At 38.2% G+C, this 17,598-nt stretch overlaps 1 protein-coding gene across 2 annotated transcripts in view; it reads right to left on the bottom strand.

Annotated features, from left to right (window-relative positions):
- DOP1B (DOP1 leucine zipper like protein B) overlaps positions 1–17,598 on the bottom strand; it is an 88,430-nt gene that overhangs the window by 38,773 nt on the left and 32,059 nt on the right. The window contains exons 8-18 of one of the 2 annotated variants that reach the window (XM_045002436.1): positions 16,376–16,476; positions 15,806–15,914; positions 11,774–11,894; positions 11,034–11,153; positions 9,782–9,887; positions 8,397–8,588; positions 6,467–7,157; positions 4,235–4,506; positions 2,245–2,397; positions 1,035–1,135; positions 69–259 (exon numbers count right to left, since the gene is read on the bottom strand). In XM_045002436.1, coding sequence (XP_044858371.1) covers positions 69–259; positions 1,035–1,135; positions 2,245–2,397; positions 4,235–4,506; positions 6,467–7,157; positions 8,397–8,588; positions 9,782–9,887; positions 11,034–11,153; positions 11,774–11,894; positions 15,806–15,914; positions 16,376–16,476 — 2,157 coding nt within the window. The remainder of the gene's footprint in view (positions 1–68; positions 260–1,034; positions 1,136–2,244; positions 2,398–4,234; positions 4,507–6,466; positions 7,158–8,396; positions 8,589–9,781; positions 9,888–11,033; positions 11,154–11,773; positions 11,895–15,805; positions 15,915–16,375; positions 16,477–17,598) is intronic. The other variant, XM_045002437.1, reaches the window with a different exon arrangement.

The following is a 17,598-nucleotide window of genomic DNA, read 5'->3' as shown; positions in this document are numbered from 1 at the left end:
AGTAATGTGACTAATTATTAATTTACTTGACTCAAATGGTTACATTTTCAGTCTGAGAGCAGTTTTACCTGCTGAATTCTTCTGTTTGATGCAATGGATGGATGTGCGCTGTGTCTTCGGATGAAGAAGAAGCAGTAGTACTGGCTCAAGAATTCGTGCAACATCATTAAGCGAGAGAGCACGTATCAGCCAGCCCTGTGCTGCAGCACCAATTGCACCATCTGAACAATTTAGACTGTCCAATACCACAAACAGAGATCTGAATGGAGAAATTGCAAAGAAGTAGTAAAATTGCAAGCCCTCATTTACAACACATTTTTTGACTCCACTCCTGCCAATACTTGCCCATGTTTTAGCTTTACTCCTGATAGTAATTCCAATGCCCAGTAGTGGTGTCACTGAGTTCAAAGTCAAGCACATGTGTTTGCAGGAGCAAGGCAAAACATACTATATGTGTGTATACTGCACACATGCTACCTGCAATTAGAGAATGTTTTTATAATATCCTCTTCTACTTCATAAGGGTTGAAATTTTTGGCTCATAATCTATAAAACTGAGGAGCACGATGAGTAACATACCACCTTTGGATTGTTTTAACAATATTTTGAATGTAGCTGCTCTTGCTGGGCCCTTTTATCCTTTTCTAGGGAAATGCCCCACCTTCTTGATGTAGAAAGCCACTCCTGTTATAAGGTGGGGCCTCAGCTGTTCACTCCTTGCAGAAAACATGGAAAGCAACTCTCAGCAGAGACTTCAAACTCCTACTCCCCTTGGATCACCCTCCAAACAAACCAAAAAAAACCAAACCCAAACCACAGCACAAGTACTTTATTACTTGCTATATGAGAGAGAGAGAGAGAGTTAGTTACCAACACAAATAGGGTTTTTATTTTTAACATAAAAATAAATATTTGACAGCCTTACTTTGGTTCATATGACTGTCCAGGAAAAAAAATTTTCTAGCAAAAAAGTGTAATTTAACTAAATATATTTATATAAACATTAAGCCAGGCAAGTTAAAGTACAGCAATACCTGTCAAAGGATCGATTGTGGGAAGTGACTCTGCTGCCTTGGATTTCTCTGGTCAAATGCCATATCACAGAGAATCTGAAAAGTGCCTCCAGCCTTGTTCCCTTTACAGAAGGAAAAAGAAAAGAAAAATAAAAATTAAAAAGACAGGAACTTTTTTATTCTGTGATAAACGTAGTAAGTTTAGTGAATGTAAAAGGCTCTAGTAAAAAAAACAATGCTTATTGCATAGAGGACTTCCAAACTCAAAGACTTCTGCACCTGTTTTTCATTTCTAGATAGGATTAACACACAATGCCATTTTCTTGCCATGCACTCACAACCCAAGGCAATCAAAACAAAAAAAGCACCTAGTGCACAAAAAAAGCTGATGATTTCAAAAAAGACATGTTTGAAATTCACATTTACAATATTTTAATCTCTTGAGTTATTGGGGGCTGGATGACAAAGAAGGGTGACATGAAGGGTTATTAGTGGGCAGACCTTACTGAGGATTTATCATCCCTGAACATGTATAAGAGTCTAAAACTCTTGACTATTCAGATACCCACAACCCCTGTATGGATCCTAATATACAACAAGTTTCAGAATTGTGAGAGCAGAGATATATATATATATAGATATAGCTATATATAAAATGAATCATAGAAGGTTTAAGACATCGGTTATAGATTAGTATCATGGTGTGACCTTTTATTTAACTTACATGTTAGTTGTCAGAAAAAACTAAAAGAACTGATCGATCTTTAAAACAGGGAAATGAAATTGCTAAAGGGAATCTGCTCATTTTAAATATAGTTTGACTATTGCCTGGTCTAAGAGCCGTTCAGTGCTGTCTCTGACACGGGGTCAAATGGCGTATCAGAACATAAAGTTGGGAAGAATAAGTCAGTGTCCAGCCCAACTTGTTTTCAGACTTACTGATGGATCTGGAAAATACTTAGAAATGCTGTGAAGGACTGCTAATTTTGGAGACTCTGTGATTTTAGGGAAAGCGGATAGCATCCAATTGACTAAGATGGGTCCTATGTTGATTCATTCAGAGACTCTGAGGGAATGCGTCACAGGGAGAAGCGAGAGATTTTCAACTGTGGTCTCCAGAGAAGCAGGGGTTGAGAAGCCCTGAAACTGTGCGGCCAGGGAGCTGAAGGTTGGCTGGAGCTACAGGTAAGACACTACAATAATGAGGCAGCCTAGGAAATACAGGACTTACTTTATCGTGATCCAATAGTGTATGACAAATAATATCTTCACAAATATTAGCTGATGGAGCCAAGCAATGCAGTCTATAGAACAGCTCCACACAGGTAATGTGGTGCTCCCTTGTCTCTTTGTTCAGCTGATTCCAAAGTACGTGAGCAACTCTCTAGGGAAACAGATAAAATAAATTGTACCACTCCCACTGGTTTAAAAGCTTGGTATAAACACTGAAGTGTTCTGTATTTGTGAAAAGCATAGTTCATATTTTCCTATCCTGCATATTCTCAGTTTAGGGACATGCAAGAGGCTGATTCATAAATCCAGAACTAGGGGAACACAATAGCACTATCCTAGAGTTGCAATCAATTCATGAGTGTGCACTAATGGGTGAGGAAAGCAGAGTTCTGCTTCCATTTTTAACTTTAATCCACACCCCAAACATGCATAATTCGGATGATGTAAACAATACCAAAAATTGTAACACAAAAGCGGCACACAGGTAAGAAATGGAACACTGGGATAGTTTTACCGCTTTGGCATACAAAGAAGAATAAGGTTGAAAGAAGTGTGATATAGCCATCTTTGCCTCACACGACTAAACAGTAGCTCCCAATTAAAGTTTAAAAATTGAATTCAGAATATTCCCCCACTCTCGCACTTCATTTTAAAAAGTAACTAGCTGCTTAGACATGCCCTTCTCCTTCCAGCTAAGCCTCTCAACTGCCCTTCACATTAGCTATTACAAAGAGTTGAGAGTTGACCTTGCACGGAAGCAGACAGGAATAGTAAGATAACCCTACAGCTGTCCTTAGAAATATTCTATAAATAATCACAACATATTGCAGAATTAAAAAAAATGACTATGGTATTTGATCAAAGAGGCACCCACTGGATTTAGATACAATATTTTGTCTATGAATAATATGGATGCTGATTGTCCAAAGCCATAATCCAAATGAAGACATCCTATCTATGTTTAAATCTCCAGTGATGCACAGGTGTAACATTTCCACCTTATTACCAGAGTATATAATTTAGATAATGGTATCCAGTCTCTTTTCCACTATCCTCCACCCCATCTATTTCTATCAAAGTTTTCTTGTTTTTTTTGTTAAAGAAAGGATTCAGTTGCAAAGAATGGGGAAAAGTGACTCCTGCTACCCCTATCCCAGTTACTAAGCTTTGCAGGAAAGATAAGAGAAACTGATGAGGTTTAAAAAAAAAAAAAAAAAAAAAAAAAAAGAACCATTTTAAACTTCTTTTCCTGCCCCCCATGTTTTACCTTTTAAATAGCATTTGGGGGCCCACCAGTCAGTTGAAATTCATACTTTCCATCATCAATAGATAAAATGGAAGCTGTTTAAAAAAAAAATCTCTCAATGTAGCTCTTTTGCAATAGTATTTAAAAGTGGCTATTGGACCACAAATGACTACTGATTGGACACCCTTCAGAAATATCTTTATTCCACATAAGGGGGAAAAAAACAACAACAAAAAAATAAACAGAGTGTACTTTGAATTTTTCCCCATTTTATCTATCATCACCAATTTTTCATAGTGGGAGCTCAAAAGAGCATAAAATCCTTCCAAAATGTAGTCTTCAAGTTCACAAAACAAAAACAACTGAAGACGTTTTGTGTTAGGGATCAAGATTTTCAAAAAGTGACTAGTGATGTTTGGTGCCCCACCTTGGGACACCTGGGTCTTTATTTTCCAAAAGTGCTGGGCATCCACCCTCTAAAATTTAGGGACCTTTAAATCTGTGCACAAGAAAGTTAATGTTTTCTAAAAATCACTATTGACTTTTGAAAATATTGGTCATGATACATTATAAGAGACATAAGTTATGTCAGAGTGTGAATAACTAGGCCATACATGAGACACTCCAGTAGACATGAAGGCGCTACCTTCAATGTTGTGTTAGAATTATCCCAGAAATCCATCTAATTATGACTAATAAATATTTTAGCTAAAGCATATTTGTACAGTAAAGAGTTTGACACCTGATAGAAGTCTGTTTTCTCTGATATTAGTTTTAGAACGCCAGGAGCAACTGGAGGAACTGTGACCATCTGCAGTCTCCCAAAGAAGGGGTTGTGTCCAGAGATTTTATACCGCTTCATTCTGTCTTCAATCACAAGTGCCAGTGACTGAGAATGGTTGATAACTTCAAGCAGCGTGGAGATGGACACATTCTGAATGTAGCAGTCATTTACGCAGCAGCATATCGTCATTAGGGATTTAAGCCACAGAGGGAAGCTGGCATCACAACCTCCTCAGAAGACAGACAGGGAAAAAAATGCTTTTATAACATTTAAATGTTAGATTATTTTATGAGACATTTGTCAAATCTGAAGGTGTCATGGAATTTACCTTCCCACAAAATCATGAGCTTTATAACAACTCTTATACACCTCTACCCCGATAGAATGCTGTCCTCGGGAGCCAAAAAAAAATCTTACCGCGTTATAGGTGAAACTGCGTTATACTAAACTTGCTTTGATCCGCTGGAGCGCTGCTTTACTGCGTTATATCCAAATTCGTGTTATATCGGGTCACGTTATATAGGGGTAGAGGTGTATTTTAATGTGTAGCATTAGCGTGACCTACTAAAATATGTTATGTACTACTCTTATTCTATTAAAAGAGATTATGCATATGTTTTAGGCTCTCTTAACACCAATTAACTTTTATTATCCACTAAGATATCATGAAGCAGCCCAAAAGAACAGGAAAAAACATTAAAACAGCTAACCAACATAGCAAATCTCAACTTTCTACCAAGAGCTCCATCCTCTCAACACCTCCACCCACAAATGCATGCATTTTCATTGTATATTCTGTTACATCAATGGTACTTGCATTAACAGCTAGATTAATTTGTTTGAGAGGAATATGTTGGGGTACAATTAAAAGTATCTAAATATAAAGGTCCTAAAACACAAGCACCTCAAAATCAAGATTTGGTAACAAATTATAAATATAATGCTTTGGACTTTTAGTAACAAAAATCCCATGACAAATCCACGTTTGTAGAAGACTGCTAGTGTCTCATCTACTTTGAGCCCAGACATTCCTCTCACAATCAAGTGAAAAAAGACCAACCACTCTGACAATTAAGAATGTGCATGAAGATGTAATATTTTTTAAATTAACATTATTCACTCTCCTATTCAGGTAGCTTCTGTATGAATGATCTTAGAGAAAGTTATTCACCCCTCCCTTCCTTACTACAAATTCTCTGATTTAGGAGTGAGGTTGTTTTTTCTTCCTTGGAAACTCTTTACTTTCTATGGACTATGTAGACAAAAAACCCCTAAAAGTCAAATTGGAACCAAGAATGCCCATACTGACTCCGACATGATATCCTGGAAGCTGTATGACTCTAAACCCTTTAATTATAAACACTTTACATAACTGAAGTGTCTTCCATCGGAGCATCTCAAAGAACTCTGAGGGCTAGTCTACACTGGCAACACTAAAAAAATACAAAAACCACACAACACCTCCACGAGAGGTGTAGCTACCAGCACTGGTGCACTGTTTACACTGGCACTTTACAGCACTGAAACTTGCTGCGCTCAGGGGAGTGAGAAAATTGCAGTGCTGTAAATCGCCAGTGTAGACAAGCCCCAACGTTGAAGACAACTGCCCAGGGAGTAGGTAAGTATTATCCACATTTTACCGATACCAGAAATCTGTCGCAAAGCCAGAAGAACCACCCAGATCTCCCATTGCCCCACTCCTGTGTCCACCACAAGCTTATCTTTTCTAAAGGCCCCCTCTTACCTTCTTCCAGGGGAGTATCTGAACTGTCAATGGGAACCAGCCCTAATTATGCAGTTTGTTCTGATATTGCATGTTAGCCTGTGTTGACCCTCTTTTCCCAGGGAACCCTGAGGGGGTGGGGTGAATTGTTTTATCCAGGACCAGAACACCAAAGTATTTCAAAAGAGAACAAAGTGGATTTCAAAAACTGCAAAACACACTCAATTCTAAAACATAAGATGCACTCTAATATGGGCATGTCTTGGACACAGTAAGCAATTTGCCTTCAGTCTCTCCCCATATCCCTCCAAATACCCAAAATGTACTACAACTGCATTCATAATACACACCCTGTCATATTATATTGTGTACACATTCTTGGTTGTGCCTAGTACATAGTGCACTTAGTTGTAGTACAATTTACATTTTGGGCACTGAAGTTATTTGTTTAAGACGACACTTCTTACCAGGAACTTGAAACAGAGATAAATACAATTGTTCGGTTTCTCCCTCAGAAAGGTAGACTGGGAAGGTAGTACATTCCAGTAGAAGGTGACAGGCAGCAGCAAAGGCCTCTCTGCAGTCTTCTTTCATGTCCCCCAAGTCAAGCATTACCTGCTCAATGTCCCATTCTTCTTTTCCCTTTTTGCTACCAAGGTCATGGTTTGCAGGGGAGAGAGGCTCCAGACTTTTCTGTTTAAATGGTGACCCTCGAACTGTGAACAAGTCTGAAAGCATTTGTTTAAACTGTGGTACGGTAATTTGCTTTCCTTCCCAGGAGTTCTTTTTCTTGCTAGTATTTTCAGCGACTCTGTAATTATTTTCTTTTTTCTCTCCTCTGCTCACGTTTGCTATAGAAATTCTGCCATTTCCTGGGTCTTGTAAATGCACCCCAAAAATGTATTTACTGGCGAACTTATCAACTAACTCTTGGATACAATGCAAAGTCCTCTGAATACTCCCCCCCTTTTTCCAAACATCATCCTTCTCAGGAGTCACTCTTGGCAATCTTAAGTGTTGAGAGAGCTCTGGGGATGAGGCACTTAGACCTATGCCACTGTCTTCAGACTTGAGGGGAGCGAAAGCAGTGTCATCTTCATCCTGTAGTGCAGGCTTGGTTTCTAAAATTATATCACCATTTTCTTGTTTCACTGGGCTCTGAAATGGAAGCAGTGTCTATTTTATTACACTGTATTTTTGGAGTTACTTTAAATAATTGAAATCACACTTGGGGCAGCAGGGGGGAAAAAAGAGTGTAGGACAGGAATCCCTTCCCTTCTGCCCTGATAACTTGTGTAGTGTCTTTGTGAAAGTGGTATCAATAGACTTGTAAGAGTTATGGTCCTGCTGATGACTGCTGTTTAGCCAATATTCTCTTTTTTTGGGGAACATCCTATGGCCTGTGTTATACACAAGGTCAGATTACATGGTCACAATGGTCCCTTCTGGCCTTGGAATCTAGGAATCCCCAGAATTTATTAATAAACCACCTTATCTGGCAATTGTTGGAGCCAAAAGAGTTATTTATATGAAATAGTTAGATGTGGCTACTGATGAGTGGCTCTGTTGCATTGAAGACAAAACTATACTTGTTTTAAAGCTACTCCTCACACCTCCTCCTCTCTGAGGCTCTGGGCCATGCTCAGCACTTTCATGATCTAATGTTGTGCAATAGCAGCCCAACAGGAAATCTAAGAAGCTATAAAGTGTGGAAAGAAAGGGTTTCCTTGTTATGCCATTATAACATCAATAAAGCAGCTACTGCCAAGTCTGATTGTTTCTAACTGTTATTTCTATTCTTGTATTATTGCTCATCGTTAGCAAACTGTGTAGTTTGTTTTCTACCTGTATCACACAAATTATTTGCCATGTTCTTGTGAGCTTGTTTAACAATTTGTTGTATTAACATGCAACTTGTAGCAGGCCAGGTAATCTTGATAACAAAAAGGCTGGGCTTGATCTGGCTACTTCAACTCTTTATTTCAAATGCCCCAGGGCATCTTACCAGTACACTGAGTAGCATCCACAGAAGACCAGGCTCTTTTCAGTGGATGGGGTGGAGCACGAAAGGGGTTTTCACCACATCCTAGTTTTAGACAATACTATTGCCTTTGCACAGCTTAGACAACAAGTCAATTAAGGTTGGGGTTGGTGCCCAAAATGAGACCAGCTCAGATACACGGCACAAAGTGGTTCAAAGACTATGAAAGGGACCTAAATAGGTAAGACTCACAAAACTATAGTGCTGCGATGAGTAACCTAAATTTCAGTTAGAGTAGAAAAGTTAGTAGCATACCTTATTTTAATAATGCAAATTCTTTTATAGAGAGTACAACACTTAATTTGTGAACAGTTATTTATAAGCAAATATGCAACAGGCCTTGCAGCAATACCTACCGAGTTTTCACTTCCAGTCTCGTTATCCAAGTAGGCAGGAGGCATTTGTACTTTGCTAAGCACTTTGAAGCAGGTCTTTAAAGCATGAGTGAGTTCTGGTAAACTCAGAGTCTCCACATTCTCCAGAAGAGACTGTACCATGTAACTGAGCATCTGTGGAAGATACTGAGTCTGCACTTCAGAGTAAAGTTCCTAAAATAAGCAGGGATTTAAAGGAGTTAAATGTTAAATGGCTTAACAGACAGAAATGGGTTTTACCATTGTCAAGCTGCCTAATATAAAGTCTAACTTCAGTGAGCACAGATGTGATTAATACATGTGCACATTGAGTTAAGTCGCATATAGTTGCTTTAAATGGCGCTACTACTCCATTCAATGCTGAACGTAGAACCAGAGCCTAGTTTTGAATGGAATTTGACTACTGATAATAGCCTTGCAAAACAGCCCAAATAATATATCCACCCAAGCAGCAAAGGGAAAAAAACCCTGACAATACATGACATATATCCTTTAGAATAGGATACAGTTAATGAATTTTTTTTTTTGGATGGGCAAGTAAAATGAAAAGTAATCACCCCCAAGCAAGTGGGCATACAGAACTTTGCAAGTCATACATGAGTTATCAGTCAATTCTAATTTCTATTTCAGTAAATTAGAGGTTTTATTATAAGTATCCAGTTTTAATTAGAAAATTTTGGTAATTCTCACAAGTTCTGTGGCACCTTAAAGACTAACAGATGTACTGGAGCATAAGCTTTCGTGGGTGAATACCCACTTTCATATTCACCCACGAAAGCTTATGCTCCAATACATCTGTTAGTCTTTAAGGTGCCACAGGACTCTGTCGCTTTTTACAGATCCAGACTAACACGGCTACCCCTCTGATACTTTTCACAAGTTCATTATTCATGTCATCTAATCAATATATTGATTTTCCAGGGAGTGCTGGTATTCTGAGAATGAGTTTATATATTTGTTAGATAACTTACAAAGATATTTGTCTATTAGCTGAGAAGCCCAAAACCATTCTTATTAGGAGGCTATGTTGCATTCCATGCTGATAGTAACCCCCCCATTAACACCTCAGTACTATACACGCTGAGAAGACTAGGAACAAAGTTTTACTCTTGGTTTACATGGAATTAAGTGGTCTTGAATGGAACTCCTCAGACGAGTAAGAGTGGGCAGGATTTGGCTCAAAGGATTGTGTATTTATTCATCGGTTTTCTTTTCCAATGAAAATGTAGCTCCCCCATTAAAAAAAATAAAATGTATCCACCAAAATAAAAGCAATACTTCTGTGTAACTGAAACTTATCTGATAAAAGGGAAAGAAAATGAGAGTTACGACTCTGAATGATTAACTTTAGGTCAAACTTGCCTTACCAAAGGAATCACATCAAGAAGGAACAACAGTAGTGTGCAGAGCTCTGAGATTGTAGGAGGAGGGCTGACATTCTCAGTAGGGTATCTTGTCTGCATGAATTTATTCCTGGTATTGAAAGAGAAAGTATGTTCTTTCAAAATACATGATTTACTGTGGGATGTGGTTTTTTTGATTTTTTGTTTTTTAAAAAGCTAAATGTACTTTATATTGGCATCCGTGCTAACTACAAAAGCCAAGAAGGCCGATTTGTATCCACCAACTTGGCTATTTAAGTCAAGTTTTTATCAACATTTTATTGTGATCACAAAGTTGTGTAGTTTAGAATCCTATCATATGGTAGTTAAGAGAAGTACACCACCACATTGTATTATCTTGATCAAAATAAGCACCAGCTTCTTCTCTTCTTTAAGGTTCATATTAGATACTTAGCAACTTTGTCTAATTCCTCTCTGCGGTGCTGAGGAAACCCCCAACTATTAGTAGCCTAGCATATAAAGGGATATTTTCTGAGAATTTCATCTTCTGAAGACAAAAAGTTATAACACTTGCATAGACAGGAGCAGAGTAAAGGAAGAGTGCTATTATGCCACTCACTGGCTCATTTCAAGCACTAATTATGGTGCTTAAATACTATGCTGACTGACATGACAACTTCTTTCAATTACCTAATTAGGTTTAGAATAAAAACACTCATACTTAATTGCACACTTTGGAGGAAGCACTTTTCCATTAAAATTTGATTACAGTTAAATAAGTGAACCTGTTATAAAAACAAAAATTTGGCCACCTTGTGTGCCTCTTAAACAATATGAATTTCATTTCTACATAGCATGTGAGAAGACACTAGGCCAGATACTTCTGTATGGTGAGTTGCTGTATGCTATATTTTATGTACATTAGCTGAAAAAACAAATGTGGCCAGGAAAGATCATCCTGGTGTAAGTATGATCTTATCCCATGTGATCTTCTTGCTTTCTACTTATGAACATGTAGTTCTTCCTCCAGGAAACCACCATGTTGCTTTTTGAAAAGAGTGACCAAACCATGGCAGTTTATTTTGTATTTAGAAACAGCTGCCTCAGATTTAACTACTTGTATTAGATGGTGAGTACAGTATCTAACCATGCATCTCTCTGCTCCTTTGGTTAGGATCATGACACTGGCATTTGAATCTTTCATTGACACTTCTCTGTTGTCCTAGATATATAATTCTTAATTTATTTTTGCATTAATGCCAGACAGCATAACTACCTGAAGCAGTCCTCAAAACATCTGGTCATATAATCCCATAGAAAATCTGTACTTAGGGATGTGATCAACAAGTTGACTGTTTTAACAATTTCTGAGGCACTTCTATTCTCTTTGATCGCACTGTAAGAAGAACAAACAAATGATCAGTGAAGACTAAACAACAAGTATACACATTTTTGTATTCTTTGAACTATTCTTAGAAAGTTGGCCTTAAAAAAAAAAAAAAAAAAGACATGAAGTTCCTTAATTCAAAAATTAAAAAACAACCATTTTGGAATAGCTAAATTTTGCAAGCGTTTCTGAAGACACGAGAAATCTTTAAACTTTAATTTGATTTTGTGAACTAAAAAGTTGAGTTCTGTCAACACATTTATGTAATAAATCTGATGTTAGAGAGATAGGGTCGGTGTATGTATTTATGTATGCAACACTGCATATATAAATATGATGATATCAGCCAAGAATCTAAATCAATTATCTCAAATCCGCTTGGTTGGAAGAGAACAACCCAGTGATGCTAAAGGAGAACTCAAGGTAGGAAATATAAAGTAAAATAAAAAAAAGATTGAAAAAAAAACAATGATTTTCAGTTTTTTTTACATCAGAAACACACTGTTAGAACTTATGCTATTAATAAACAGGTAAGATTTACCCAATGTGATCATTGAATAGTTTACTTTAGTAAGCTCTCTTAAGAAAGATACAATTTCAACTATTAGTTGAAAATGGTTATGGTATACCTTGTAAGTACATTGCCACTTTGACTGTAGCTAAGTTTAAGATCAGAACCCAGAGCATCCTTGCAATAAGAATAAAAGGCTCGTATCACTTCAAGGAACAAATCCCCAACAACTTGTGGCCCTGCAATCAAAGGAAAAATAAATCCAGTAATTACCCCAAACTGATTACACAACTAATCAATTACAAGCTTAGTCTAAAACTGAACTTCTGATTATAAAGAAAATGTACTATCCTATGGTTACTTATGGGTAGTACAGAGATGAGACAATTTTCTATGACATTTTAAACTACTATCCAGATTCTGCTTGTGAGATTAAAAATTTGTATATTCAATAACTGTACACCTTAATAGAATGTGAGATTGCCAGAATTTTACAATTTTGTGTGAAGTTGCTTTAAAAGTTGGGCTGTTTATTCCACATTTCACTTCAAAAGATCACAAGGTTGTTTCTTAATGAATGCCTGCATTGTTTTTAAATCATTTCAGACACTTATATAAATGTGTGCTAATGACATTTAATATACAATGTGCATGTCTCAAATGACAATTGTACAGTCAAATTCCAGGGGGTTCCCACTGCCAGTTTAATATGCTGGCATTACAATGAAGTCTTCAACTCCATACATGGAAATCTGACCTGTTGGTAGGATCACACAGGTTAACACATGGAGAAGAGAAAAAAAAGCCTATCAAGGAAAAAAGGATCAGAAATATACTAAGGAGGGCCTGATTTTCGGAATGCCTGGCAACTGTAGTTCCCATTGACTTTAACTGGAATTGTGGGTGCTCTGCGCTTTTGAAAAGCAAGTCCATAGTGCTAACAGCACATCTGAGGCCCAGCCATGAACCTCAAGAGGCTGCACAGGAGTAATGTTTCATGCTTATGTGACGCATGGCTAGAAAGGGTTAAACATTCTGCAAAATAAATAACCCTCAAAAGACATGTGGGCAGATAATGTTTGAGTTTTTGTGTATTTACATATATATTAATAGGGTCAACAATGTAATCATCAGTCTCTGTCTATGTTGTATTCTGTTAATTCAGAGATCAAAAGAACTTCCTGGCATTTAAATGAATTGTAAACACAGGATATCTCTGTATTCATTTCTCTTTGAAATGTATAGCAAGTCATCTGTGAATGGTGGAGGAACAAGCAAACTGCCTTATGTTAATTTGTATGGCTAAGTACCGGTGATGGACCTCCTTCAAAGTCATGCTAATTACACCGCTACCTCGATATGACGCCACCCAATATAACACAAATTTGGATACAACGCTGTAAAGCAGTGCTCGGGGGGCGGGGGGGGGGGGGAAGAAGAGAGGAGACGGGGCTGCGCACTCTGGTGGATCAAAGCAAGTTCAATATAACACAGTAAGATTTTTTGGCTCCCAAGGACAGCGTTATATCGAGATAGAGATGTACCTTTTGTTCCCAGAGGAACTTCAACTTGTCAAAAAGGGCATGAAATTGTATAAGAGATCCTTGGGTCCTGATCCTGTTAATCTCAGATCTGCTTAGGCTTCATCAGGGGAAGTTTGAGTCGCAAGACTGAGGTCCCAGTTATGCTGGAATGCCCTGAATATGATATTGGACATTGGAGTATAACCTATGGACTATTTCTGAAAGAACTCTTTGCAACTACAAAGCTCACCATCTCTGCTATGAATCTGCACCTCAATGAATTGAACTCATGTCTGTACGTATATTGATCTTTTAACCACACTCTAGTTTTTTTTAATAAATTTTAGTTTAGTTAATAAGAATTGGCTGTAGTGTGTATCTGAGTAAATCTGGAATATTCAATAACCTGGGAGGTAATGTGTCCGATCCTTTGGAATTGGTAGAACCTTTTCTTTTCTATGATGAAATAAGATTTTCAGAAATCATCATATTTGATGTGGGTACCTGGATGGAGGCCTGAGGCTGGATCACTTTAAGGGAACTGTGTTTGGATTTCTGGGTAACCAGTGAGGTAATAAAGGAGCTGTTTTATGCTGGTTTGGTAAATCAAAGTATGGAATATCCACCAGCTTTTTGGGAATTGTCAGCCCCATTCTTTGCAGTTCACCCTAATTGAGTGACCTCAGCTGGCCCCCACTGGGACCCTGGTTACAGCTTATAGAGTGCTTTTTGTTCATAGATCTCAAGGCACTTTACAAGGGAGATCAGCACCATTATTTCCACTGTATAGATGGAGAAACTGAGGCACAGAGAGATGAAGTGACTTGCCCATAGTTACCCAACAGGCCAGTGGGTGAGCCAGGAATAGAACCCAGGTCTCCTGAGTCACAGTCTACTGCTCTATCCACTAGGTCACACACTGCCTTGAAGAAAAATATTCTCTTTATGTTATGCTTTGTTGCATAGTATCTTTGCAATATATTGATTTTGAAATTAAGTGTCTAATTCACATTGATTTATAAGGCTCAAGAAGCTTTTTAGTACTTTTTTGTATACTACAGAAATAGGAATATTTCAAATTTTGTGGTTTAGATGAATGCAGGACAGGTTTTATTTCACTGCTTTTGCTCTTGGATTATAGCTTAGTTTATATCCTAATATAGAAAATATATATTATTTGATTATTCCAATAGTTTTATTTAACAGTGCTTTCCTGCTCAGAAATTTTAAAAAATAACATCCATACACCGAATAGTGCTTACACATAACAAAAGGCTCTAAGTGTAACAACTTATATCATATAAATATTCCTTAAGCAAGAAAGCACCCTTTAAAAATAAATCTGCCTGTGTTACAATGTGTGTCAAAGAATGTCACGCCTGAACAAGAAAAGCAAGCATCCTGTTACATAAAACTGAGCATCTGAAGGAATTGTTACTTTTACTCAAGAAGTTTACTTCCTTTGTAGACAAATTAACACTGAACTGAGTGCCTTGAACAAAATTTGTACACGTTTTCTTTCCCTTTTGTCAGTACACGTTCATCCTGGTTTTTCACATAAATGCTGTCTGATGTATTGATGAATTTGTAAAGAACAAAAGGGGCAAATGCATTGAGAGAGGCAAACAGAAAGATATTTTCTTCTCCACCATCCATGAAATAGGAGAATCCTCCAGATAAATACTAAAAAATTTAAGCTGCTGTCAGCTAAATATTTATAAGCTCATAATATGAATTATTCATTCATGGTATCATCTATACAGATACTGTGATAAAATCTTCCTGAGCAGGGTTACCATGCCCAGTTTCTTGCACAGCATTAAAAAAACATCATTTACTACAGGAGATGGTTTACAGGCATGAGATTCCTTCAGCGAGAAAACAAATCTCGTAAGCAACAAGTTGCCAAAGAGTACACAAGTTTCAAATAACCACAAGTTACTCATAAGTGTCTCGTGTCTGTCACATGTTCAAGTACAGTAAATACTTCTGAGTAGGTTTTACAAAATATTGGTATATACAGCAAATCAGGTATGTAATCTTGGCACCTGCATAGTGTAGTAGGATGTGCGGGTCCTTTATGGGTGAGGCACTGTATAGGACTGTGGATCTTTTGAACACATGGCAGACTGAGGACATGACTACTGCAGGGAAACAGGATATGCAGATCAGTCAAGAGAGACTCAGGAGGAGCAAGATAGGCCTATGGAGGAGGCTTGTCAGGGACAGCCAAAGGTTGGGAAAGACACTGTACAGAAAGAGGAGAGTTGCCCGAGAAACTAAGCTAAATGAGATAAGGAAGGTGACCAGGGAAGGGTAAGAACTTCTTGTTTTCCTAACAGCCAGAGGGAGGTATGCAGCCTGGGAAAGGGGCTGTGACCAGAAGCAGGCAAAGACCAAAGAGAAGGTCAGATCAGCGACAGGATGGTAGAAAATAGCTCTCAGGTGGGGAGTTGAGCAGAATATTGAGGCTGAAACAGATGGCTGCTCTGCAATATAGGACCCAGGGGTTGGAAACTGGGGTAGAGGAGGGACTGCACGATTTGGAGGTGATTAGCAGAAAGCCTTCTATACATCACGTATAGCAGTTCTTAGCAGTCTGTGTCAGTAGTGATATTTAATATTACCTATTTCAGGTTTGTCAAGGAGACTAATTAAGATACGGAAAGGTTTCAGATATGCATGATCTTCTAAGGCAGACTCTGAGAACTTCTGATGCAATATTTCAATCAAAGCCTGTTAAAAGAAAACACCAAAATGTGACAACTACTAAGGAGAGATACTGTCATTTTATTAATAATTTTAGGTCTTGATTCTTGCACTAGGTGTCAAACTTAGCCAAACTTTGATTAATGAAACAGAATGAGAGGGGGGATAAATTAATTCAGATAATCAAGGAAATTTTCAGTTTATTTAATACATACGCAAGAAAATTTTGGATAAACAGGATTTGTTTTTAGTAATTCAGGTAGGCTAGCATAGATGGAACTGGCAGTTTTCATTAGATTCCATTTACATCGCATGCCCATAAAATGGAATAAAATCAGCACAGCATGCGTTCAGACTTCCTGTCAAATGAATACAAAATAATGATCTCCTCCCATCTGTTATGGTTCAGGAAGAGCAGCCATGAAGGACATGCAGTGAACAAGATGAATGGCAGTTTGTTCTGAGGTTTAAACAGAATAAATACCAACCTCAATTAAAAGATCTTTGGAATATTTTCCAAAAAAATAGAGGGCATGATCTTCAAAAGCTGCAGAATCTGGAGCAAAAGTACCGCCTTTAATATCAGAGCCTACAAATTAAATAAAAACATCATGAGTACAGAAAATACTGATGTAACATACATACCATAAAACAAGCAATAGAAGCAATTATATTCATTTTAACCTGAATTTGTCCAAGATGTAGTTTATGCTCCAGTCCAGGCTGAATGCCTGCAAAAAATGTGCACTTACGTGGAGGCCAAGCACCAAGTAACTTGTGTGTCATCTGCAGCTTGGGCCTCTTTCTAGGGCCTCTAATACAGGCTATGACTGAATCATGCAGATTTTTCTGCATAACATCTAAAATACTTTCCCATCCATCCACACAGCTAAAACTCTTGTGCAGGCTCTTATGTCTATAACTATAACATTCTTCTCTTTGGCCTGGACAAATGCAATCGAATCCAAGGGGGGCAAAAGTAGAAAGTTGCTGCAAAGATCATTTCCCCTGCTGGTTGTTTTGACCGCATGACCTCTCTTTTTGCATCCCGTCACTGGGCTCCCTCTCCTATAGCACATCAAACATAAGCCACTTGTCCTCACTTTCAAGGCCCTTCATGGACTATCCCCACCCTACCCGTCATCTCTCAGTCACTACTGAGATGTCAACTCCTGCCTCCAGTTAGTCTGTGATGCCAGACTCCATTGTCCATTTGTTAAAATTTTCAAACAAGCGCCTTTGTGCCTTCTCCCACATTCCCGTGATACTCAGGAGGAAGTCCCCATAAACATCTGCAAAACTGTCTCCCTCCCATCCTAAAAAAACCAAACCAAAACAAAAAACACCTTAAAACTCTCCTTTTCTGTGATACCTACACAAAAAACTTGATAATGTCTGTGATACTGGAGTGCTGAGATCGGTGCCTTTTATGCTGACCAATATCGTCTCATTGTTTCCTGGTTCTCCCGCCCTCTCTCTGGGCTCGTCTACACTGGTGCTTTACAGCACTGCAAACTTTCTCGCTCAGAGGTGTGAAAAAACACATCCCAGTGCAGCAAGTTTCAGCACTGTAAAGCACCAGTGTAAACAGTGCACCAACGCTGGTAGCCACTCCCCTTATGGAGATGGTTTTTATAGAGGGCTGGGAGAGCTCTCTCCCTGCGCTGTGCCACGACCACATAAGGCATGTTAAAGCGCTGCCGCAGCAGCA

Source organism: Mauremys mutica, chromosome 1, assembly GCF_020497125.1.
Source record: "Mauremys mutica isolate MM-2020 ecotype Southern chromosome 1, ASM2049712v1, whole genome shotgun sequence".
NCBI classification, from domain to species: Eukaryota; Metazoa; Chordata; order Testudines; family Geoemydidae; genus Mauremys; species Mauremys mutica.
Note: the sequence above shows the minus strand (reverse complement) of the source record. Positions and strands in the feature narration are given on the sequence as shown.